Consider the following 27,566-nt stretch of genomic DNA (forward strand, 5'->3'; position numbering starts at 1 on the left):
TTTCATTAACCATTTAATTAATTTTTTATTTATCAAACGAGAACAAGAAGGTGACAATAATTCTTCAGTCCTCTTGTATTTAGTCATTCAAAGGAACTTTGGTTTTCTTTTCTTTTCTGCCATAGAAGCAAAGACTTGAACAAATCTTTAAATGACACCACCAAAATCAAAATGTTCATTAACAGGTGATTATAGTGACCGTGATGATTTAATAGGGCCGATTCCATTGTCTTCAAGTGACAGACAGAACATCACACAATTCAGAATGGTTAAATTTCCTGCAAATAAAAATTGAAGAATGTTTTCAGCATTTCAAAGATTATTTCATAATATCATCACACATGAAAGAATTATATTTCAAAATTTCATATACGTCCAGCCATGTGAAAACAAGTAGGGGCTGGTGAGAGGAAGGACATCTGCCCATGAAAAAATCTACTTCAATAAACTTCTGACTCATGCAAGGAAGGAAAAGTAGACAGTAAAACAGTGATGATGATGAAGTTTGCTTCCCAACCACAAGGTTTCAAGTTCAGTCTCACTGTGTGACACTTTGGACAAGTATCTTCTACTATAGCCCTAGCTATAGAAGGCAGACCAAAGTTTTGTGAATGGTAGAATGAATCTAAAAGAAGACCAGTGTGTGTGTGTGTCTCTCCTAGGTCTGACATTGTGGGGTTATTGTAAACGAATGTCATTCATCTCCATTATTCCGCAAAAACATGTCTGGGGACGGGGAAATATTACCTCATTCAGAAACAGGTAAGCCGTAGAAAATCTGCTTCACTAGACATGTCTGACCCATGCAAGCATGGAAAAGCGGACTTGATAATAATAATCCTTTCTACAACAGGCACAAGGCAGGGGGTAGGGACTAGTCGATTACATTGACCCCAGTGCTCAACTGGTACTTATTTTATTGACCCCAAAAGCATGAAAGGCAAAAGTTGCCCTTGGCAGAATTTGAACTCAGAATTTAAAGACTGACAAAATGCCGCTAAGCATTTCACCCAGCATGCTAACGATTCTACCAGCTCACCACCCTTGATAACAATGATGATGATGATGATGATGGTCATTATCACCATCATCTTCTTCTTCCTCTCCTCCTCTTTATGTCTATTTTCCATCCTTACATGTGATGGGCAGTTCTTCTCCACTACAGCATCTTGCAACTTATTGTGGTTCTTTGTCAACGTTTTTGTAATGGTCAGCCTCCTAATATAAGTTCCCTTAATCATCTTCCTATGTCTTCCTCTTCCACAAAATCTTCCCATTTGGGTCACCTGGCACTTTCTTTTTACCCAGTCATCATCATCTTTATACATTACACATCTGAACCAGCTCAGAACCGCAATAACTTGTATCATCATTTTAATGTCCACTTTTCAGTGCTTGCATGGGTCAGAGTTCATTGAGGCAGATTTTGTATGGACGGATGCTGCTGCTGTCACCAACCCTCATCTGTTTCCAGCCAAAGTAATATTTCCCCAGGACCAGACAGGTTTTCACAAAATAACAGAAATGAATGACATACATTTATGACATTTTACCATATCAAGTCAAGGACGGATACACACACCAAATGACAAGCTTCTTTCAGTTTCCATCTACCAAATCCACTCACAAGACCTTGGTCAGACCAGGGCTATAATAGAAGACACTTGCCCGAGGTGTCACGCAATAGGGACAAACCCAGTACCCTATGATCGAGAAGCTAACTTCTTAACCACACAGCCATGTCTGTGCCCATGGTAAAAAAGGGTAATATATGATCAAGTACTGGCTATTCGTTATCATTTCATAACAACAAGATGAAGAGAACAATTTTAGGGTTTAACCCTTTCATTACCAACCTAGCTGAGACCGGCTCTGGCTCTGTAGTACAAATGTCTTGTTTTCATAAATTTTGAATTAAAATCTTCCACCAAACCTTAGTCACAATATGTTCCTAACACTAGCTTAATGATAACCAAGTTATTTTACTAAGTTCTTTGTTACATCTAAAATAATTGAAAGAAACACAGAGCATCTCAAAATAAATACGGTAATGAAAGGGTTAACTTACTTGGCCACTTCAGCTCCACAGTTATCGATTATCACAGTTCTAGCTTCCTTGGTGATGATCAGGGCATAGAGTAAGTCCAGGTAGGCACTGCTATAGTCCACATGAACACTGGTCTCTAGGGAAAAGAAAGTAAAACAGAATGGTTTTTGAAGACAACAACAGTATTACTGAAGATGAGAAGGATAGGAAGAAGGTGAAGTCAAGAGGAGGAAGAAAATTATATTGAAAGAGAAACTAAGGAATAAAAGAGTGATGATGAAAAGTAAATAGCTGCAAACCTATATATATATATAAGCATGTGTTAGGACTGAATGTTTTAATATGTATTAAAAAATTTTGAGAAACATTGCTTTTAATAAAATATCCAGATGAAACAAAACACTTTTTGTAGTACTCGTTATTTTCATACACACACGCGCACACACACACACTCTGCATCAAATGAAATGAATGAAGGATACTTACTCTGGACATCAACAAGTAGTTTTAACAATCGAGGGATCCAGCCAGTTTGTAATAACACTGTAGTGGTCAGCTGTGGGTGACTCTGGATACATTTGGTCAGCACTGGAAGAGATAGACAGTAATTTCATTTGAAGCAACAGTGCAAAGGAGTCAAATCAAGACGATACAGAAGAATTAGTTATTTTACCACCACCATCATCATCATCGTTTAACGTCCACCTTCCAATGCTGGCATTGATTGGACAGTTTGACAGGGGCTGACCAGGCAGGTGCTGACCAGACAGGAGCCTGCACCGGATTTCTATGTCCATTTTGGCATGGTGTTTTTTTTTTGGAGCTGGATGACCTTCCAAATGCCAACCACTTTACAGTGAGGACTGGATGCTTTTCCATGGTACCAACATTGGCAGGGTCACCAAGTAACTAGCAAGACAAAGATGCTTTTGAGAGGAGAGGGGTCATCGGAGGAGGTGATGTGTCAGATGATGAAAAGGTCGAGAGAGACAGAGAGGCAGAAACAGGTGTCTTACTGTAAAGTTTACGATTCTGGTTGTGGATAAAGAAGACTGTGGGAACAAATTAAGCAATTTTTGGCAAAATATGAACCCTTTTGCCAAGTTATAACAAAAAGTTAGTGAAATATTTAAAATGTTTACAGTTGGATGTGCCAATGGCACGTAAAAAGCACCCACTACACTCACGGAGTGGTTGGCATTAGGAAGGGCATCCAGCTGTAGAAACACTGCCAGATCAGACTGGGCCTGGTGCAGCCTTCTGGCTTCCCAGACCCCAGTTGAACCGTCCAACCCATGCCAGCATGGAAAGTGGACGTTAAACGATGATGATGAATTTGACAAAAAATGTGAATTTTTAATTATTATTTTCTGAGATTTTACAAAAACAACAAAAATATTATTAAAAAAAAACAAAAATATTTGTTACCCAGTGACAGAGAATGCGGACAGAAATAGATGTGTTGTTGTAAAAGAGATACATGGCCATCCAGCCTGAGGGTAGACAAAAGAAACAGCAGCAATGATTCAGAAAACACAGAACAATTCTCAAGAGGAAATCATGATCACCTTTCATAGTTGACAGCCAATAACCTGACACAGAATCCCAATGAACCTGGTATTCTTCGTTGATGACCAGCACTTTTTCTTTCCGGTTCCGCTGAGAGTCTAAAAGGTGGGCCCTACTTAGGAACGTTATTGTTGACTTTAATAACGTCTTCTGTTTCGCTTCTTCCACTTCTACAAAACAAAAGAAACATCGAATGTAATGCAAGAGGAGGAAAAACTCAAGTTATTGAATCGCTTGGAGTGGCTGTGTGGTAAGTAGCTTGCTTACGAACCACATGGTTCCAGGTTCAGTGGATGCTAAACTGACCAAGGATGCTAAACTTTTCAGGTGAGATGACACAGGACTGAGATACCTCGCACCTTGTTGTACTCAAGAAGACCCGTACTCTGCGGCAGAAGTGTTAAGACTGATCCCTCTGGCAGTGAAAAGCACTTGTGACGGTGCGACGTAAACGCGCCCATGTGGTGCCACACGAAAGCACCTGTGTTGTGCCGTGGACTTGGACAATAGTTAAAATGACTGAAACATGTAGAGCGTTTAGATAAGAAGATGGCTTACCTCTTGTTATGCGATGCGAATTGAATAGTGTCAGGCCAAGAAAGGACATCACAGCAACTACATTGAGACATTCACTTTTGAAAACTGAAACATTAAGGAATAACAATTAAAATAAACACAAACACAACACACACATGCATGCACACACGTGTGCACAAACACACATGCATGTGTCTTTTATTGTGTGTCTTATCTTTTACTTGTTTCAGTCATTGGACTGCAGCCATGCTGGAGCACAATGATGTGATTGTATATTTTAGAATGGCATTGTAGGGTAGATGTGAGAGATCAAATCAGGCCAGTATGAACATAAAAGAGGTGGAATATATGGGGCTGGATATAACCAGTTTAAATACTAAAGGGTTAAAACCCATGGGAATCTTAATTTTGCATATAAAACCTGAAGTGACTTTGCGTGAAATTTTTATGGGTAAAAAGTGCATCTAACATACCATCAAAGATGGTGATTAATATTTCATTTTCTCTCAAGACTATGACAAGAATGACAAGAAATTTGCTGAATGCTTACCAGTTTGGTGAAGGACTTCTGAGATTCTGTTGAATAAACTAACGTATATGGAGTCTGAGTCAATAAAACATGTGTCTGTCTCGGTAAGTTGAAGCAAAAGGTCAGAAAGTGTCTCCACACACAGCTGGAAATAACAACAATAATATCGGGATATTTAGAAGTCAGAACTGTTAGGAACATCTGGATCTATTTATTCATCATCTCCATCCTCCTCATCATACTTTTCCATACTTACACGGGCTGTATAGAATTTGTTTAAGTGGATTTTCTATGACTGGATGCCCTTCCTGCCGCCAACCCTCACTCATTTCCAAGTACAGTAATATTTCTCAATGGTTAGACATGCTTACATGGTAAAATTGGAAATGAAGGACATGGTGTGCATAATGGTGACACTCGTCTACAGCTATCATGCAAAATGAAAGTAAGGAGAAAGTAACACACACGCTTGTGCATGTACACGCACACACACACACATGCAATGGGCTTCTTTCAGTTTCTTATTTCTTTATTGCCCACAAGGGGCTAAACATAGAGGGGACAAACAAGGACAGACAAAGGGATTAAGTTGATTACACAGACCCCAGTGCATAACTGGTACTTAATTTATTGACCCTATAATCGACTTCTCTTTATTCTTTTTGGTACAGCCCCACTAAAAAAAAAACTCCACATTTGGGGTCTGGCGCGGATATTAAAATGGCTGAAAACCACTGCTTTAAGCACTAAATTTCAGGGGAGGGGGTAAGTCGATTACATAGATCCCCAGTACTCAACTGGTACTTAATTTCTCGACCTCGGCAGAATTTGAACACAGAGCATTATGACGGACAATATACCTATCTCTTTACTACCTACAAGGGGCTAAACACAGAGTGGACAAACAAGAACAGACAAACGGGTTAAGTCGATTACATCGACCCCAGTGCGTAACTGGTACTTAATTTATCGACCCCGAAAGGATGAAAGGCAAAGTCGACCTCATCGGAATTTCAACTCAGAACGTAACGGCAGACAAAATACCTATTTCATTACTACCGACAAGGAGCTACACACTTCGAAAAGCCCTATCTGCAACGATTTCATCTCAATCGAAGGAGAGGGGCTTTCTCTGTCTGGGTTGCAGATCCGTAGGATAAGCTGCCGGACAAGATAGTGAAGATGCCGACGACCGCTCGGTTCAAAGTCTCTCTTGACCAGAAACGGCCTGAACTCTTTGCATGAACACCCTCCCTGTACATAACTCCATGTCCCCCTTATTGCTTTTTGAGCCAAAAAATTAACTTAACTTAACTTAAAAGAGGGATGGATATTATTATTCAAAGATAATATTAACAAAAAGAACTTACCAGGATGTTGCTGTCTGTCTCAGGAAACCGACTGAGAGCATGTAACAAATACTGACCAACTGGGACGTAAGCTTCGTGTTGTAGTAGCTGTTCCCGGCCCTTGGTGTCGGAGGCAAGCTGACAGAACCCTTCAAACAAAGGGGACAAAACACCTGAACAGCTGACCACAGGGTTCTCGACCTCAGCCGTACAAAGCAGGTTTTTACTGAAAATATAATAGAATAAGATGTTTCCAGATGACCATCCACCTTCGCAGATTTTTACTTCTTTACATTTTTATGTTTCATCTATTACTAGCTTCAGTCATTGGACTGTGGCCATGCTGGAGTACTACTTCGAAGATTTTGATCAAACAAATCAACCCTTGCACCTATATATGTCATAAATTGTGGTACTTATTCTATCAATAGCTTTCTCTTGAACTGCTAAGTTACAGAGACATAAACAAACCAACAGTGACAGTAGGAGGACAAACACAAACACATACACACAATAGGCTTCCACACAGTTTCCATCAACCAAATTCACTCACAAGGTATTGGTCACCCCAGGGGGACTGAACCTGAAACCACACAGCAACAGATTTCTTAAAGAGATGATGATGATTCTTACAAGGTGATCAGCTCCCATTGAGCAGATCTATGATTACAGACTTTCCAACTATGACCATCCCTCCAGCCTTCTTTATCAGACATCCTGTATTTACTACTACATTACCTAATGTGTCCTGCTAATCTTTTTCTAAAAGGGGTATTTGATTGCAATTTCTAGCAAACTAATTCTCTCATTGCCTCATTTTGTTGTTATTCAGCCCTAGGTCACTCCTACCCATGCAGATCTATGACTACAGATGTCCCAAATTTGACCATCCAGTCTTTTTAGAAGTATATCTAGATGTACATTTTTCTAATGTATCATCTCTAATGTATATATGTATATATATATATATATATATATATACATATATATATATGTATATTAGACAGAAGGAGATAACAAAGCCAAGGCTGTGAGGCAGCAACGATAAAATAGATTTCTACCTAAATGTCAGCAACATTGGCACCAGATCATGGATTTCATCACAGAGAGCTTCACTGTCTTCTTTCATCCACACACCGACCAATCGGATACAGGCTTGCAGCAGAGTGTCAGTAGCCTGCAATGTCAAATATACATATATATACATACATATATATATATATATACAAAGTTTGATCAAAAAGTATAGGAACCGGTAGAATAAAAAGAAAATTACAACACATATCAATTCAGCATTTGCTCTCCTTTGAAGTAGTCCCATTCTGCACCCGTATTTTTTATCCAGCCTTTGATGGAAGCATTCCTGGAACTCACCTATTTGGGACAGCAACCAACTGCATCGTTGCATTCTCTGGTATTTCCTCCGTTTTGAAATCTCATTCCTTTCAAATAGGATTTGAATTTTGAATCTTAAAGCGATGAGAATGATGATGACGTGTATTTTAGCCTTAATAAGCAGCATACACTGTTTGCTATGTAAATCAAGCTCAATCTCAGTTTTTCTGAACAATGGAAATTTGAACATCAAAGACAAAAGACAAAGAAATATAATCCAAGGGAAATAATTAATGGTTTTGCATGCCAGTAGCATGGGTGCCAGTTACCTGACACCAACGACCATAGCTATGGCTTCACTTGGCTTGATGGGTTTTCTTATATATATAGGCGCAGGAGTGGCTGCGTGGTAAGTAGCTTGCTTACCCACCACATGGTTCCGGGTCCAGTCCCACTGCATGGAACCTTGGGCAAGTGTCTTCTGCTATAGCCTCGGGCCGACCAAAGCCTTGTGAGTGGATTTGGCACACGGAAACTGAAAGAAGCCTGTCGTATATGTGTATATATGTGTGTGTGTGTGTGTGTGTATGTTTGTGTGTCTGTATTTGTCCCCCTAGCATTGCTTGACAACCGATGCTGGTGTGTTTACGTCCCCATCACTTAGCGGTTCGGCAAAAGAGACCGATAGAATAAGTACTGGGCTTACAAAGAATAAGTCCCAGGGTCGATTTGCTCGACTAAAGGCAGTGCTCCAGCATGGCCGCAGTCAAATGACTGAAACAAGTAAAAGAGTAAGAGTAAAGAGTATATAAAGAAATGGACTAGCATGATCCACTGGATGTGTAATGTCAGTGTGCACGCTCGACAGAGTGTAAGCACCCTGAGGATGATGTTGGACATATGAAGCATCGGATGTGGCATGCAGGAGAGACGTTTGCCTTGATATGGTCATGTACTACGGATGGATGAGGAGAGATGTGTGCAGAAGTATCACACCCAAACAGGTGAAGGAATCCGGGGTAGAGGTAGACCCAGGAAGACATGGGATGAGGTGGTCAAGCATGACCTTTGAACGTTGGGTCTCACAGAGGCAATGATGAAAGACCGAGACCTCTGGAGATATACTTTGACTGCGAAGACCTGACAAATGGAGTTCATGGCTCACAGGATGGCCTGCTGTGCTTACCTTGGATTGTAGGGTGACCTGCTGTGCTTGAGGAAACCTATTGAGTCAAGTACATCAACATCAAAATAAAAATCAAATGGAAATTGTAGTTGTTATACCCTTGCCAGTGGCACATAAAAAGCACTATCCAAGTGTGGCCAATGCCAGCTCCACCTTGACTGGCATCCGTGCCGGTGGCACGTAAAAAGCACCAACCAATCGTGGCCATTGCCAGCTTCCTCTGGCCCCTGTGCTGGTGGCACATAAAAAGCACCCACTACACTCATGAGGTATTTAGCGTTAGGAAGGGCATCCAGCTGTAGAAACACTGCCAGATCAGACTAGAACCTGGTGCAGCCCCTGGCTTTCCAGACTCCGGTCAAACCGTCCAACCAATGCTAGTATGGAAAACAGACATTAAACAATGATGATGATGATATATATATGTATATATCAAGGCGGCAAGCTGGCAGAAACGTTAGCATGCCGGGCGAATGCATAGCCATATTTCGTCTGCTGTTATGTTCTGAGTTCAAATTCCACCGAGGTCGACTTTGCCTTTCATCCTTTCGGGGTTGATAAATTAAGTACCAGTTATGCACTGGTTTGTCTGTCCTTGTTTGTCCCCTCTGTGTTTAGCCCCTTGTGGGTAGTAAAGAAATAGATATATATATATGTATATATATGTATACATTTATATGATTATTTATATACACACCTGGATTGACTGTAAAGATTTAGTTATCTCCTGCAGGAAAAGGATCACACACTTCAGGGTCTCTGTGAGGATGGAATAGAGTTGAATTATTTGGCTTGGGTCAAATGGTGGTCCGTCTTCACTGCTCACCAGAAATTTGATGGTGTTCTCAATAAGACTGAAATAAGCTGACAACTGGTTTGATTTCTCACGAACCTAGAATAGTAATTAAGAAACAGCATTAAACATACTTTAAAATATCATCATCATTGTTTTAACATCTTTTTCCATGCTTGCATAGGTTGGACGAAGGTTATTGAGGCAGATTTTCTATGGCAGGATGCCCTTCCTGTCACCAACCTTTACTTGTTTCCAAGCAGAGTAATATTTTCTGCATGGCTGAACATGTTTTCTTTTGATAGAAGTTTGGAAATGAAGGACACTGCTAGCATGATGGTGACACTCACTTACAACTATGTCAACTAATGTCAATCACTTTGCAAAGTGTACTGGATGCTTTTTACATGGCACCAGCACTAGTGAAGATATCACGTAACTTGCCAAACAAGAACTCCTTGACTGAAACAGGTGTAGCATTTAGGGAGTTGGCTTTATGCTAGGCAACAAGGAGCTAAAGTAGGTTAGAGGGATAGGAGTAGGTGTCTTGCTGCAGAGAGATATACAGTTACCCCAGATGGAAAAGAAAGAATGTGATGGTGAGGATGTGTCAGAGCATACCCAGAGCTACAGGAAGGTGAATAAAGTGGCATAATGGTAAACTGGTGGGACCCATGAATATTTCACGGGATTAATGGTAAACTTATTGGGTTATATCTGAAAACTTTATCCAAAAAATCCTGAAAGCGTAGCCTGTGTTGTGTCTATGTCAAAAGAGGGTTGCTCATCTCTCTTTTACTCGTTTCAGTCGTTTGACTGCAGCCATGCTGGAGCACCACCTTTAGTCGAGCAAATCGACCCCAGGACTTATTCTTTGGAAGCCTAGTACTTATTCTATCGGTCTCTTTTGTCAAACCGCTAAGTTACGGGGACATCGGTTGCCAAGTGATGTTGGAGGCGGACAAACACAGACACACAAACATATATACGACGGGCTTCTTTCAGTTTCCGGTCGGCCCGAGGCTATAGTAAAAGACACTTGCCCAAGGTGCCACGCAGTGGGACTGAACTCGGAACTATGTGGTTGGTAAGCAAGCTACTTACTTACCATACAGCCATGCCTACACCTACCACACAGCCATGCCTACACCTACCACACAGCCATGCCTACACCTACCACACAGCCATGCCTACACCTACCACACAGCCATGCCTACACCTACCACACAGCCACTCCTGCTAATCATTGAAAAGTGAAGGAAATTGGAATACAATGATTTAATGATTACTTAATGAACTTTATATACTTTATGCACAATTTTATAGACTTAATACACAGCACTCTTCCCCTTTCTCTCTCCCTCTTCGCCTTACTCTTCACTCTGTCACTTTCATTCTTCCTTAGCATATGACACAACCATTTCATCCCATTTCTCTTCACAACATTCATCGCTGGCCCTTATTTCCCATCTACTCTATTCTCTACATCCCCTCTTATTATCAACTCCCTTGTCATCCTCATCACATTTTCCATCATCTTCAATTGTATCTTCCTCAGTTTTCACTCTTACTTTCCTTCCTTCCATATTCATTTCCCTCACCCCTCTCACTTTCATCCTTCACTGGCCCCTATTTCCCATCATTCTATATCGAAAAGGAAAGAGTCAAAATGTTAACTATATTTACCTGTCCCAAAGGAGAAAATGGAATGATCATTCCGACTTCCACAGAATTCAGGTTAATGGCTAAAAGAAATGGTTTTGCATCAGGGAGATTTGGGGGCAGCAAAAATTCTGGTCCTAAGTTCTCAACAATCACAGAGATTAGCATTAAGACTGATTCCCTTTGCTTCTGTTCTGCAAATATAGGAAAATAATTTAGTAACGCTTACCAAAAAATTTTTTTTTTAAACTGAGATGCAAGTATATGATACTCGGGATGTATGGCTGTTATTTCTAGCATATCAAGCGACCATGGAGAGCCATATTTTCCAACCAATGATTAGAGTGTGGCTTCAAGTTCAGTAGTGATTCATGTAAAAACAACAAAATAAAGGGTTCAGTAGATTAGGTTTTATTTGTGAAATACAGTTGCTTTGAATTTGCTTCAGAAAGAGATCTATGTTTGTGATGGTTAATTGGGGTGGGGCCACTAGAAAAGTGGTCTGGGTGTCAAAGCGGGTGGCAGCCTGAAAACTTTTGGGAACCACAAAAAGCACCAACCGATCGTGGCTACTGCCAGCCTCCCCTGGCACCTGTGCCAGTGGCACATAAAAAGCACCCACTACACTCACGGAGTGGTTGGTGTTAGGAAGGGGCATCCAGCTGTAGAAACACTGCCAGATCAGACTGGAGCCTGATGCAGCCTCCTGGCTTCCCAAACCCCGGTCGAACCGTCCAACCCATGCTAGCATGGAAAACGGACGTTAAATGATGATGATGATGTACTTGTATTTCATTTGATTATTTATGTAAATTTAATATTTGTTTAATTTAGTGTGTGTTGACCAAAATGACCACCACTTGTTTGGAAAGGCTTTGGAAATAAATCTCCTGGAAAATCAATGTTGTGGTTGTATAATAGGAACATCATTACATTTATGGTAAAAAATACTTTTAGCGTTAAAAGATTAAAAGTGGGGAAAATGGTTTACAAACCTAGACGTGACTTAATCAAATCCATAATTCCTTGGGGAATATTTTTCTGCCAACTGAAGTTACCTGCTGGAATCTGGTCCTAAACAACAATAACAATATAATTTCTTTTTTTGGAATGGTGAATCTCAAAGCAGATAGAGCTATAAACAACAGCATGTAATTATTAGAAGAATTAGGTTAAAAAAACTCTTTTGGATAAAAAAGTTGTAGGCAGCCTATAGGATTTGAACCCACCTCCCACTGTAGACATGACAGATGTTCTACCATTAGACCAAAGCAATTCTTCAAATTTTTCTATTTTAGAAATTTTATTCTTACCAATGAAAATTGTATGTTGTTGATGTCATAAGAAATTAATAAACTTCAAGAGAACATGAAATAGATCTTTTGAGGGGGACGGTGGATCTTGAAGCAAATAAAGCTATAAATAATAGCTTGTAAATATTGAGTCAGAAATCTGTTTTAGATTTTTAAAAAATCAAAGGCTGCCCATGAGATTAGAACCTACATCTCCTTGTTTTGACATTGTGTGGTAGCTATAAACAAGCAGCAGTACCATACAAATAGTGTCCTTTGTTTCCAGTCATCCAGGAAAACATGTCTGGTCATGGGGAAATCCGGCGTGCTAACGTTTCTGCCAGCTCACCGCCTTGATGATGATAATAATGATGATGATGAATGCACCCAAAACACTCTAAGAGGTTGGCATTAAGAAGGGTATCCAGCTGTAGAAGCCATGCCAAAGCAGGCATTAAAACCCAGCGCAGTCCTCTGGCTCATTAGCGTCTATCAAACCATCCAACCCATGCCAGCATGGAGAAAGGGGGCATTAAATGATGATGATGTTCTTTATTGTGTTTTGTTATGCACGCCAGATCCATAGAAAAATTATCTTGCATGAAACCAGTTTGTGTTGCAAAAAAAAAAAACAACGAGGTTGGAAACTCCGGCCCTAAAGTATTGTCACCTCCCCACAAAGATATATTTTGCTAATCTACAAGCTAACTCACAATCATAACAACTGTGATTATTATTCTAACAAAATGGTTTTAGAAATATTGAGAAGGAAAACCACAATCCATAGTACAAACCTTTGAGACACTGGTGAATACACTGGCAAGAATATCACAAAAATGGAATTTTTCAAGTTCCTGCAAAAAAATAATAATAATAATTTAATTTCATTAAATTTTAAAATTGCTTTTAACAACAATTAGAATTCTTTCTAATTTTTAGTACAGGGTCAGTAGTTTTGAGGGGAGGGGTCAGTCAATGGCATCAACCCCAGTATTCAATTGATGTTGTTTTATTGAAGACCTGTTGAGGCAAGTGAAATCGAAATTGAAATCAAATTCGATGACTGGTATCCGTGCTAGTGGAGCGCTACGAGTACCATATGAGCGTAATCGTTGCCAGAGCAACAAGCTGGCCTCCGTGCCGATGGCACGTAAAATGCACCTTTCGAGCGTGATCGTTACTGGCGTCGACTTACTGGCACTTATGCTGGTGACACGTGAAAAAACATTCAAGCGAGGTCATTGCCAGTGCTGCTGGACTGGCTCCTGTGCAGGTGGCACATAAAAAGCACCATTTGAGTGTGGCCGCTGCCAGTACCGCCTGACTGGCCCTCATGCTGGTGGCAAGTAAAAGCACCCACTACACTCTCAGAGTGGTTGGCACTAGGAAGGGCATCCAGCTGTAGAAACTCTGCCAGATCAGATTGGAGTCTGGTGCAGCCATCTGGTACACCAGACATCAGTCAAATCGTCCAACCCATGCTAGCATGGAAAGCGGACGTTAAGGGATGATGATGATGACACCCTACCAACCCCCCACCCCAGGTGAAAGGGAAAAATTAACCTTAGATGCATTTGAATTCAGAACATAAAGAGCTGGAAGCTAGTCTGAATAAAAAAAGCATTACATTTGACAGATTAATTTGAACACTCAAGGCTTAAGGCAGAGAAAACCACAGGTCCATCAGAGATGGCACATGGTGCGGTGAAGAAATGGTGAGTATCAGATATTCTCGATCACATGGCATCAGGCTAAGTCCTGCTCCATGGCACTTTGTTCAAGTGTCTTCTACAATAGTCCCAAGCTGATGAAAGTGTCATGAGTAAATTTGGTAGATGGAAACTGAAACAAGCCCATTATATCATCATTTAACAAACACTTCTCCATGCTTGTATGAACCAGACAGAGTTTATTGAAGCAGATTTTTTTATGGCTGGATGCCCTTACTGTCACTAACCCTCATCTGTTCCTAAGCAAAATAATATTTCACCATAGCCAAGCTTATTCTTCATGGAAAACTGGAACTAACATATATGATGGTGATGCTCGTTAACAACCATCACATGATGTCAAGACAAAAGTTACACACACATATACTTACATATATTTGCATTGACTTACTTTTGAGTGGGAGAAATTCTCTCCTAAATAACCCAGTAACTCTTGGAGACCTTTCATATTCTTTGTCCAAACTTCAGCACCATTTGTTGAGATAAGCTGCTGGATTATAGCCAAAGCTCGCTGGTTACCTGTACAAAGAAAGCAATCAAAAATGTTTTGAAATAAATTTTTAAGAACAAATCTATTAGAGTTATTAGTCATAATCACTGATTCTTTTATTTGTTTCAGCCATTTGACTGTGTCCATGATGGAGCACTGCCTTGAGGGGTTTTAGTTGAACAAATCAACTCCAAAACTTATTTTTTAAGTCTAGTAGTTATTCTTTCGGTCTCTTTTGTCAAGTGCCAAGTGGAGGGCAAACACACATACACAAACACACACATATATATGATGGGCTTCTTTCAGTTTCCATTTACCGAATCCACTCATAAGGCTTTGCTCAGCTTGAGGCTATAGTAGAGAACACTTCTCCAAGATGCCATGCAATGGGACTAAACACGGAACCATGTCGTTGGAAAGCAAGCTTCTGATTTCTTTATTGCCCACAAGGGGCTAAACACAGAGGGGACAAACAAGGACAGATAAAGGGATTAAGTCGATTACATTGACCCCAGTGCGTAACTGGTACTTAATTTATCAACCCCGAAAGGATGAATGGCAAAGTCAACCTCGGCAGAATTTGAAATCAGAACATAGCGGCAGACGAAATACTGCTAAGCATTTTGCCCGGCGTGCTAACATTTCTGCCAGCTCACCACCTTACCACACAGCTACAGCTATGCCTATAAAATGTTGCCAGCAGGCAGCTATGGAAGTTAAACCTGTACTCCTCACATACCAGCTGAGTACTCTACAATTAAGCTAAACAGCACGCTCACATGTATGTGTATGCCACTCTATTTGTATCATCATCATCATCGTTTAACGTCCGCTTTCCATGCTAGCATGGGTTGGACGATTTTGACTGAGGGCTGGCGAACCAGATGGCTGCACCAGGCTCCAGTCTTGATCTGGCAGAGTTTCTACAGCTGGATGCCCTTCCTAACGCCAACCACTCCGAGAGTGTAGCAGGTGATTTTTATGTGCCACCGGCACGTGGGCCAGTCAGGCAGTACTGGCAATGACCTCACTCGAATCTTTTTACACATGCCAGTGAAGCAACGTTGTGCTTTTATGTGTATGTGCGTCTGTCTGTGTACATGTCTCTGTGTGTATGTCGTGTATCATCATCATCATTTAACATCCGTGTTCCATGCTAACATGGGTGGGACGGTACCGCAAGAGCTGGTGAAGCCGAAGCCTGCACCAGACTTCTGTGACTGTTTTGGCAGGATTTTTACAGCTGGATGCCCTTCCGAACACCAACCGCTCAGCAGAGCAGACCTAGTGCTTTTATATGGCGCAAGCACAAGCAAGGTCAGTTTTGGCAAGGTTTTTACAGTTGGATGCCCTTCCGAACACCAACCGCTCAGCAGAGCAGACCTAGTGCTTTTATATGGCACAAGCAAGGTCAGTTTTGGCAAGGTTTTTACAGTTGGATGCCCTTCCGAACACCAATCACTTTACAGTGTGGACTTGATGCGTTTAAGTGGCACCTGTACTGGCAGGGTTACCTAGTACATGCAAGACAAAAACTTCTAAGAGGGGAGGAGGCATTGGAGGAGGTGATGATGAAAAGGTTATAGTGAGACAGATATAGGTGTCTTGCTGAAGAGGAAGTACAAGGTTACCCGGCCTAAGAGAGAAAGATCAAGGATGAAGACAGAAACAGGTGTGCTACTGCAAAGAAAATACACAGTTACCCAACCTGTGGGAAGTGCAGGAGAAGGAGAGAGAAAGAGAGTGGGAGACCGCAGGATGGAGATGGTGGAAAAATACCAGGCATGCTCACAAGGAACGGGGTTCAGAGTATAAATGAGATGGTTGAGTAATGGAAGAGAGAGATACAGATAGTGGCAAGTGCCAGGACACACCCTTGAGGTTCAAATGTCATAAGCGAAGGGAGTGCAAGTAAGTGGCAAAAGACCTGGGCATATATATAGTTGGAGGAGCTACTGGATAGCAATGATACAGAGGAACAGGGGTGTGAGGACAGGATTAGGGAGTGAGAGCTAGGCATAGTGAATGAAGGAGGAAATGCGAGAAAGAGATGTAAATTGGTTTGTTGGGGTAGGGTGAGGGAAAAATTTGCTTGTTACATGTGGGTGGAACACCCAGGTCGGGGGCCAGCAGGTGGCAATAATAGAGTGAGACACACAGGTAGAATGCACAGGTTGGGGACAAGCAGAGAGCAATGATATAGTGACACTGGACACACACACACATACATATAAGTATATCCATCTGTGTGTGTCTTTGTATTTGTCCCCCCCACAACCACTTGACAACTGCTGTTGGTGTGTGTGTGTCCCTATAACTTAGTGATTCAGCAAAAGAGACCGATAGAATAAGTACTAGGCTTGGGGTTCGATTCATTCAACTAAAAATTCAAAGTGATGCTCCAGCATGACCACAGTCTAATGACTGAAACAAGAAAAGGATAATAAAAAGATAAAAGATACATACAGATATATAGGTATATACACACACAAATATTGAAGCACATACGGAGAGAGAACACATACACATATACAGACACACACAGACACAGACACATAAACAGAAACACATATCCACAGATCTATGAGGTGGTATCGAAGAGTTCCCGGACTTGTTATCTTTATTAAAAAAATAACTTATTTAGCTAAGTTTTAACATCAACTCCTTCAAAATAGTCACCTTGCACAGCAATACACTCATCCCAGCAATTCTACCACTTTTAGAATCTCTGGCCAGGAAGACATCTTTTGTAAGTGAGTTGAGGACTTTCTGCAATTTGCACAGGATCTCAGCAACAGTGTTAAGATGGTCACCTTTGAGCTGCATTTTCATTTTATGGAAGTCTGTAGGTGCTAAATCTGGTGAATAGGTCAGGTGCAGAAGTGGTACTATGTTGTTTTTGGCAAGAAACTCACGAGTGAAGAGAGCCCAGTAACAGGGTACGTTGTCGTCGTGAAGAATCCAGACATTAGGATTGCCCTCATAGACCCATACGACACACCAACAACATCAGTAACATCACTGATTGTCCCCTGAAGATCCTCATGCCCAAGCCGGTGAATTTTCTCCACATTTCTGGGGGTGGTGCTCATGGCAGATCTTCTAGGCCATTCATTGTTTTCCAGAGATGTCCTTCTGCTTTTGAAGCCTCCATGCCACTCAAAACATTGCATACAACCAATTGCCTTTGTTGTGTGGACGCCCCCAGACGATGAAGTAGACTAGCCCAATACGTAGATATAGAGGGAGAAGTCTAAGACATCAAGGGTAGCAGTAGAAAGTCAAAGTTGAGTAGTAGAGGCATCCGAACGTGCAACCTAACAGTGGCGACGAGGATTTCGTAACTCACACAACCACTGTGTAGTATTGCAACATAGCAGCCTTGTTGCTGTAAGTTTGCTGAAGCATGTTCAACGTCTCTGTAGCAGACTTCCCAAGTTTAACACAAAATTTCACGTTGCCTCTTAGTCCCAACTTCCTACCTATAACATAATCACAGACTGCAGCATACACGTGATCACAAAAACACAAATCTCACAAAATACAAAGTAAACACAGTGATGTCTCACATCACACTGCCTCACATGGATCACTGCTAGCTCCCACTGCACACACACAAAGGCGGCGAGCTGGCAGAAACGTTAGCACGCCGGGCAAAATGCTTAGTGGTATTTCGTCTGCCGCTATGTTCTGAGTTCAAATTCCGCCGAGGTCGACTTTGTCTTTCATCCTTTCGGGGTCGATTAAATAAGTACCAGTTACGCACTGGGGTCGATCTAATCGACTTAATCCGTTTGTCTGTCCTTGTTTGTCCTCTCTGTGTTTAGCCCCTTGTGGGTAGTAACGAAATAGTTCCCACTGCACACACACAACCATGCACTGCCATCTGTTGGCACGCTACAGAACTAGTCTGGGAACTTTTCGATACCACCTTGTATATATAAAAGTTGAAACTGTCACTACTATACCATATGTTGCATGTATGTAGCAGGTGCACAACTGAGACACAGATCTGGAGTCGATTAAAGCCGTCCTTCCTTTGTCTGTCATACAAACAGCTGTTAAACAGTCGTAGCAACTATCAATCATGGATTTGAACTCTCCTTCTGTCAGTTCGTTGTCATCCTGTGTTTGCTCGATACTGCAGGAAAGAAATTTTATAACATGTAACTTTTCTACCATTACAATTACAATGGAATATATACGGAAATAGACATATAACACTTATGGCCTTCATTGACTTGGAGAAAGTATTTGACAGGATAGCATGTATGGAAATCTGGTGTAGGTATGTGTGTGTGTATACACAGACACAAACACACACACACTCATGTAAATATACCATAGATGGTGATAAACAGAAGTGTGGTTCATGGTGGTGAGAAAGACATGTTGTTGTTGTTGGTGGTGGTGGTAAACAGAAATGTTAAGGCGGCGAGCTGGCAGAATCGTTAACAGGCCAGGCAAATTGCGTAGCCATATTTCATCTGCCGTTATGTTCTGAGTTCAAATTCCGCCGAGGTCGACTTTGCCTTTCATCCTTTCGGGGTCGATTAAATAAGTACCAGTTATGCACTGGGGTCGATATAATCAACTTAATCCATTTGTCTGTCCTTGTTTGTCCCCTGTATGTTTAGCCCCTTGCGGGTAGTAGAGAAATAAGTAAACAGAAATGTAGTAAGTTAGTAGTGGTGGTGATGGTGGTGACAAAGTAGGGTTGTTGGAGGAGGGACTGCTTATCATCATCATAATTTAATGTCTGTTTTCCATGCTTTGCTGGGACAGTTTGACAAGAGCTGGCAAACCAGAGGGGTGCACCAAACCCTACAGTCTGCTTTGGCATGGTTTCTATGGCTGGGTGCTCTTCCTAATACCAACCATTTTACAGAGTCTCATCATCATCATCGCTTAACGTCCGCTTTCCATGCTAGCATGGGTTGGACGATTTGACTGAGGTCTGGCGAACCAGATGGCTGCACCAGGCTCCAATCTGATCTGGCAGAGTTTCTACAGCTGGATGCCCTTCCTAATGCCAGCCACTCCGAGAGTGTAGTGGGTACTTTTATGTGCCACTGGCACGAGACCGTCTATAGGATGGTTTTTCTTTATGTGGCACCAACATCAGTGAGGCCACCAAGTAACTTGCAAGACAAGGCCCATCTTGACTGAGGTGAGGTTGTAGTACTGAGGGACAGAAAGCAGAATCTTGCATTAGAGGGGAAACTTGATTGCCTGAGGTAGTGAGAGAGAGAGATGAAAATGTGAAAGGGAAGTGGGGGGAGGTTCTGACTAAGTGAACTGGGTATTAGAGAGGTTGAGTGAGTGAGTGGGGAGGATGAATGGGTGTGTGAGTAAAACAAAATACATCACTTACTTGAGACAAGAGACGAGGACATCTATTATGAGTGGGACAGAGGTCAACATCCGAGGATCTTCCTTCTGGAATTAAAAAACAGAAATATATGGCAACAAAAGGCATTCACGTAATTCCTTTATTAGTTCTTATCTTACACAGATAAATACAAGGGTTCAGAATTGTAAGAGTTCGGCTTTACCTTTCAGGGATTGCAATTCCCCACAAACTTCTGACCTTTGTGCCTATGTCAGAAATTATTATTATTATTATTATTATTAGGTGGTGAGCTGGGAGAATCATTAGCATGTCAGACAAAATGCTACTAAGCATTTTTGTGTTCAAATTCCACCAAGGCTAAATTTGTCCTTTGCCCTATCAAGATCAATGAAATATGTACCAGTTAAGAACAGAGGGTTCATGTACTCGACTATCCCCCCTCGCACAAATTATCAAGCCTTGTGCCTTGAGTAGAAAGGATTAAAGGCAACAAGTTAGCATGCCAGGCATTTTATCCATCTTTACATTCTGAGTTCAAATTCTGCTGATGTCAACTTTGTCTTTTATCCTTTCAGGGCTGATAAAATAAGTTTTAGTTGAGCACAGGGGTTGATGCAATTAAACTTACTCTTTTCCCTGGAATTGCTGGCCTTGTGCCAAAATTTGAAACCATGATTATTATTATTATTATTATTATTATTATTATTATTATTGAGTGAGAGAGCAGTGCATGCCATCAAAGTGACACTAGGGTAAAATATACAAAGCCCATATACCCATCATGAATACCCATCTGATAAGGGTGCACCAGGCATGTGCATCACAACCATATGTGCACGACATTGTGATCTCATATCAAGATGAGCAGCACATGACCTTACAGGTGGGGCTCAGTTAGAATTTTCTTCTGGTCAAGTAACCCATCCCGCTCAAAAGGTCCTTGAATAAGGATTGTTTAAGGATGTTGAACGAACCACCCATGTTTCCAAAGGTGAATTATCCAAACCTCCAAGAATTCCTTTCAACACACGGCTGTGATGCTCCCCTAATACTCCTGCTCGTGATCAAAGATGCACTTATCGTCAGCCACTAAGGGACATGCTCAACTGGTTAAGGTCAAACAACTGACAAGCAAATCTGTGGTATTGAGCAGAATATTTGCTGTAGCCCATCTTTCATACCAAGACAAAACAATGTATTATTATCATTATTATTATTATTATCACCATCAGCATCTACAAATTTAGCACTGAGAATCTTTAAGATATAAAAGGGGTTTTCACTGAATGGTGAATAAAATTTACAATTATAGTCATGAAGTTTGCACTTTAAACTATCTTTAAAATAAGAGCTATGCCATTCTTCACGTCCTAAATATTAGGACAAAAAATACCAACAATACGTACAGTACGACCTAGGGGGAACAGGACAAAAAAAAAATCACATAATATAGTAGCACTAACAGAGACTTACCACTTCTTGTAGTCCAGAGAAACTGGAAAGAATGGTGAGAGACAAAGACTTATAGATGTAGTTACTGCATCCTTCAGGTACTGTAGCTGAAAAGATAAACATCAGAGTTGAGAATAAACCTAGAACGAGATTATGAAATAAGCATTGTTTTAACATCTACTTTTTCATGCTTGTATGGATCAGACAGAGTTTATTGAGACAGACTTTCTTTGGCTGGATGCCTTTCCTGTTGCCAACCCTCAATTGTTTTGAAACAAAGCAATATTTTCCCATGGCCAAACATGTTCACGTTTTGGCACAAGGCCAGCAGAATATTGGAAATGAAAGAAACAGCTTATATGACAGTGACAATCATTTTACAACTCTCGTGCAATGTCAGGACAAGGAAATACAAGCAGACATTCACTCATCAAACACACACAGAGACAAGCTTCTTTCAGTTTCCATCTTTCAGATTCACTCATAAAGTTTTTTGATCGACCTAGGGCTATAGTAGAAAGCACTTGTCCAAAGTGTTATGACACATTGAGACTGAAACCAGAACCATGTGTTTGGGAAATAAACTTCTTACCACCCGGCCAAATAGTGGTCTACGTAACCCATGGAGTTGTAGGAATCTAATGAAGCCTTCATATAAAGTATCTAAGGGCAGTAAGATAACCTGATAGGATATAATTCTGACCCAGGCTGTACAGGGAGACAACTTTTACACCCTGAACACATAAAATAATTCTCACGTAATTATTCATCATCATCATCGTTTAACGTCCGCTTTCCATGCTAGCATGGGTTGAACGATTTGACTGAGGACTGACAAACCAGATGGCTGCATCAGGCTCCAGGTCTAATCTGGCAGAGTTTCTACAGCTGGATGCTCTTCCTAATGCCTACCACTCTGAGAGTGTAGTGGGTGCTTTTACATGCCACTGGCAAGAGGGCCAGTCCTACGGCACTGGCAATGACCTCGCTCAAATGTTTTTTTCACGTAATTATTATGAAAATTAAGACTATTTTCTATCATTGATTGTAATTACGGTCATAATAAACAATGTAGGTACAAGATGGTTGAGCAGACATTGAGTTGGACAACATGCTCATAGGCTATGAGTTCAAATCTGTACAAGGAATTTCTTTAAGTTTCTCAGTAAAAACACTCCATTCTAAAAGGCTTTCAAACAACTTGCTAAGCAACATGTCTTGGTGTTGATCTTCCATTATAATTTCATTTACATCTAAGACGCTTTATGGGAATATTCAATGTATTCCAGTATTTGAGTGGTACTTTATTTTATTGACCTTGGAAGAAAGAAAGATAAATTTTGAACCTCACCAAGATTTGAACTGAGAACGTAAAGGACAATTACCAAATGCAGCAGGTATTTTGTCCAATTCTCTAATGATTTTGCCAATCTATTAATTGCTGACATGGGTAAGTGAGCTTGTAATAAGTTAACCAAGGTAAAATTGAGGCCACAAAGGCAAGTGACAAAGGCATGTCACTTGTGTCCAGGTTCCTGACAAAACCTCTCCATCATAACCCAAACACCTCCACCCATGTTCACCACTCCCTCTATTTCTCTCCCCTCTACCTACCACTCTCACTTCACATCCTCACAAACCTACCTTCACACAATGTATCCCTGTCGAATCCCTTCCCCACAACACACCCTCCTAACACCCCGCCTCTACTTGTGTCCACTCACTTCAGTATCTCCCCTTTCGCACTCTCATAAAAATACCCACTCACCCTATCCAATCCTTGGTTCCATGTCATATGCACCCAGCTTTAACTTGGCTGGAAACAAATGTGATCAAAACAAACCATTTCTTTACAAAGGTTGCACATGCCAAGAACCCTAAACCTGCTTCCATAGTGGGCTGCAAGCAAATGATACCATTTACAAGTGAGTGAAATGGATGTGCAGACAAGTGGTAAATATAAATTCAGGCAACCATGCATATCATCATCATCATTTAATGACCAATTTTTTCCATGTTTGCATGGATTGCAGAGAATTTACTGAAGCGGGTTTTCTTTGGCTAGATGAATTTCCTGTCACTAACCCTCAAATGTTTCCGAGCAAAGTAATGCTTCTCCATCACCAGACAGAAGACAGGAAATACCTACCTACACACACACATATACAATAGGCTTCTTTCAGTTTCCATCTACCAGGTCCACTCACAAGGCTTTAGTCAGCCTGGAGCTTTAGTAGAAGACACTTGCTCAAGGTGCCTTGCAAGGCAGCAAGCTGGCAGAATCGTTAGCATGCCGGACGAAATGCTTAGCGGTATTTCGTCTGCCGCTACGTTCTGAGTTCAAATTCTGCCGAGGTCGACTTTGCCATTCATCCTTTCGGGGTCGATAAATTAAGTACCAGTTACGCACTGAGGTCGATGTAATTGACTTAATCCGTTTGTCTGTCCTTGTTTGTCCCTTCTGTGTTTAGCCCCTTGTGAGTAGTAAAGAAACAGGTATTTCGTCTGCCACTACGTTCTGAGTTCGAATTCTGCCGAGGTCGACTTTGCCATTCATCCTTTCGGGGTCGATAAATTAAGTACCAGTTACGCACTGGGGTCGATGTAATTGACTTAATCCGTTTGTCTGTCCTTGTTTGTCCCTTCTGTGTTTAGCCCCTTGTGGGTAGTAAAGATATAGGTGCCTTGCAGTGAGACTGAACACAAAATCACTTGGTTGGGAAGAGAACTTCTTAACTAGAAGCCATTTAATAATTAACAATTAACAGAGATGACTGTGTGTTGTCTTACCTGTACGTAGCAGCCGAACAAGAAACTTGAATCCAATTGCCTCAAAGAGTATCTTTTGTGCCTGCAAATTACATTCGTCAGCCTTGATCAGTTTGGTTACCTAAAAAATAAAACAAGAAGAATATAGAACTGAGAAGATATAATCCAAAGAGAACTCTTTGGTCTGACAGGCAACAAGGCAGCTACTCTAGCACCACTGCCACATTAAAATGCATCCAGTACACCCTGTATTTGATTGGTGTTAGAAAGGGTATCCAGCTGAAGAAATCTTGCCAAAATGTACAAGAAGACATGGCCCTTTAACCATACCAAGAAAAGCAGGTACTTCAAATAAGGACTGGTTCAGATCATGATGACCCAACCAGCTGTGCCAAATACTATTAATACAATGGTTTTTTATATATGAAAGCGCTGGCATGGCTGTATGTATGTATGCGCACACACCATTTTTCTTTCTTTTTTTTTTTTGCATATAATTCAGATATAATCGTAATCTACAACATCTGAAAGGTATTTGTAGAAAATCTCTCTAAAAAATATCCATTATCTGTAAATTATGAAGAATCAAAGTTGAGAAGTCATAACTGTATATGTATGCATATGCTACTGGCATCTGTGCTAGTGGAGCGCTAAGAGTACCATCCGAGCGCGATCGTTACCGGAGCAGCTAACTGGCTTCCGTGCCTGTGGCACATAAAAAGCACCATTCGAGCATGAGCATTACCAGCGTCGCCTTACTGGCACTTGTGCCGGTGGCATGTGAAAAAACATTCAAGCGTGGTCGTTGCCAGTGCCACTGGACTAGCCCCTATGCAGGTGGCACGTAAAAACCACAATTTGAGCGTGGCCATTGCCAGTACCGCCTGACTGGCCCTCTTACCGGTAGCATGTAAAAGCACCCACTACACTCTCGGAGTGGTTGGCATTAGGAAGGGCATCCAACTGTAGAAACTCTACCAGATCATGATTGGAGTGTGGTGCAGCCATCTGGTTCGCCAGTCCTCAATCAAATCGTCCAACCCATGCTAGCATGGAAAGCAGACGTTAAATGATGATGATGATACACACCTATACAGCTGTGCATTGCCAACACACACACACACATATATATATATATATATAAATAAATATATATTGAGAGAGGGAGAGAACAAATAATGAGGGATTGTCAATCCAGGCATAATATTTCATAAGTTCTGACGAAAGTAGCAATAATTTTCTTAGGTCTTTCAATTTACCTGAATTGATCAACAGACCAATTGAGTAAACCTATCTATAATGACTACTGAAAACAGCTGTTAGCTAAATTTGCTCTAATAACCGAATTATACCATTTCTTTACAAAGGTTGCACATGCCAAGAACCCTAAACCTGCTTCCATAGTGGGCTGCAAGCAAATGATACCATTTACAAGTGAGTGAAATGGATGTGCAGACAAGTGGTAAATATAAATTCAGGCAACCATGCATATCATCATCATCATTTAATGACCAATTTTTTCCATGTTTGCATGGATTGCAGAGAATTTACTGAAGCGGGTTTTCTTTGGCTAGATGAATTTCCTGTCATTAACCCTCAAATGTTTCCGAGCAAAGTAATGCTTCTCCATCACCAGACAGAAGACAGGAAATACCTACCTACACACACACATATACAATAGGCTTCTTTCAGTTTCCATCTACCAGGTCCACTCACAAGGCTTTAGTCAGCCTGGAGCTTTAGTAGAAGACACTTGCTCAAGGTGCCTTGCAAGGCAGCAAGCTGGCAGAATCGTTAGCATGCCGGACGAAATGCTTAGCGGTATTTCGTCTGCCGCTACGTTCTGAGTTCAAATTCTGCCGAGGTCGACTTTGCCATTCATCCTTTCGGGGTCGATAAATTAAGTACCAGTTACGCACTGAGGTCGATGTAATTGACTTAATCCGTTTGTCTGTCCTTGTTTGTCCCTTCTGTGTTTAGCCCCTTGTGATGACCATTATTTTAACTTGTCTCATATAATATATATATATATATATATATATATATATATATATATATGCATATATGTATATATATATATATATATATATATATATATATATATATTATATATATATATATACACACCTATACAATTGTGCTAACACAAACATATATATATATATATCAGCCGAAATTGCGAGGATGATCCGGTTCTTGACTGAAGATTAAAGGCTTTGAATGGCACGTCCGTGTTTTTTGTATCGTCTATCTGGAAGTTTTGCGTTCTTGTCCCATTTTGTACTTATATATATATATATATATAAGCATATTGAGGTCTTGAGCGTGGGAACATGAAAACTTGTCTCATATATATATATATATACACACACACATTCCTATACAATTTATTTTTCCGAACATATATATATATATATAAAGCATATTGAGATCTTGGGCGTGGAAATATGACAATATTTTGTTCGCTAAAACATATTTTAACTGGTGAAAAAATACTGCGACACTTATTTTTTAAGTTTCCAGAATCAATAATGAAATAAATATGAAAACAATATCGTAATAATTAATGTCTTCATATAAAAATAATCATAGATTTACTCAAGTATTCTGTAACAAAACGCAGGCATCATCTACGAAATTTCACTCGTAAAGGAATCGCCAAGTGGTATCGAACTCGGAATTACAAAGTTGTTTGGCAAACTTAGGAACCGCAGACAATCCGAGACAACAAACTATGATACAAAATTAGTAACAAATATTTCTTTTATACATACAATCATTTAGTTTTTACTGTAAATACTGTAAGGTTTCATTCGACTCGACTTATATACTACATGTGCGCCGATACAGAGTAAACCAGAGTAAACAAGGGAATTTACACCAGATGAAGGGATTACAGTGCAATAAATACATATACTGCCTAGTATACGAGACAGACTTTCCACAGGTATACTAATAAGATTTTGAAAATTTACCTGAATATTTGGCGTAACTTCGGTATAGGTATCGGAAGTACCGGATACATTTCAAGAAAGTGTTGTTTTTTTTTTATATATATGGGGGGTTAGGGTTAGAGTTTAGGGTTAGGGATTGGGTTAGGGTTAGGGGTGGGAGAAAAAGGGTTTCTGTTGTCTTCAGAAATGTAAAGAAAGCCACTTCCGGTATTACGGTACCTATACCGAAAGATCGCCGAATATTTTTGATTTACTTCAATTGAATAAATTTAATCGTAACAAGGAAAGATGAAAGCAGAGAGAAAAAAAAAGGCGAAGCTCGATATATAATGTAAATAAAAGATGTTCGTACAAACCATCATTAGTGCAGCCAGCTTTTCGTTGTCGCTGCCAGCTTTTTGCAAAATACAAACACATTTCTCGAGCTGTTTTGTGAAATCTTGCTGAGAGAGAGACGACGAGTCTTCTTCCACTTCTTCCATTGTTAGCAACACTTTTCACAACAAACAACAGGAAGGA

General features: G+C 40.6%; 1 protein-coding gene across 1 annotated transcript; it reads right to left on the minus strand.

Annotated features, from left to right (window-relative positions):
* On the minus strand, positions 1-27,566 carry LOC115218002 (neurochondrin). The gene is made up of 18 exons (XM_029787747.2): positions 27,404-27,566; positions 24,115-24,214; positions 21,346-21,431; positions 19,894-19,958; positions 18,488-18,660; positions 14,421-14,548; positions 13,094-13,153; positions 12,003-12,081; positions 11,032-11,201; positions 9,250-9,444; positions 7,093-7,208; positions 6,053-6,257; positions 4,704-4,827; positions 4,175-4,258; positions 3,616-3,786; positions 2,534-2,635; positions 2,069-2,183; positions 1-278 (listed from the first exon to the last, which is right to left on the minus strand). Exons 1-18 carry the CDS (start codon positions 27,527-27,529, stop codon positions 233-235), a joined length of 2,145 nt encoding a protein of 714 aa, XP_029643607.1. The 5' UTR covers positions 27,530-27,566; the 3' UTR covers positions 1-232.

The sequence above is a fragment of the Octopus sinensis genome, linkage group LG12 (genome assembly GCF_006345805.1).
Source record: "Octopus sinensis linkage group LG12, ASM634580v1, whole genome shotgun sequence".
Taxonomy (NCBI): Eukaryota; Metazoa; Mollusca; class Cephalopoda; order Octopoda; family Octopodidae; genus Octopus; species Octopus sinensis.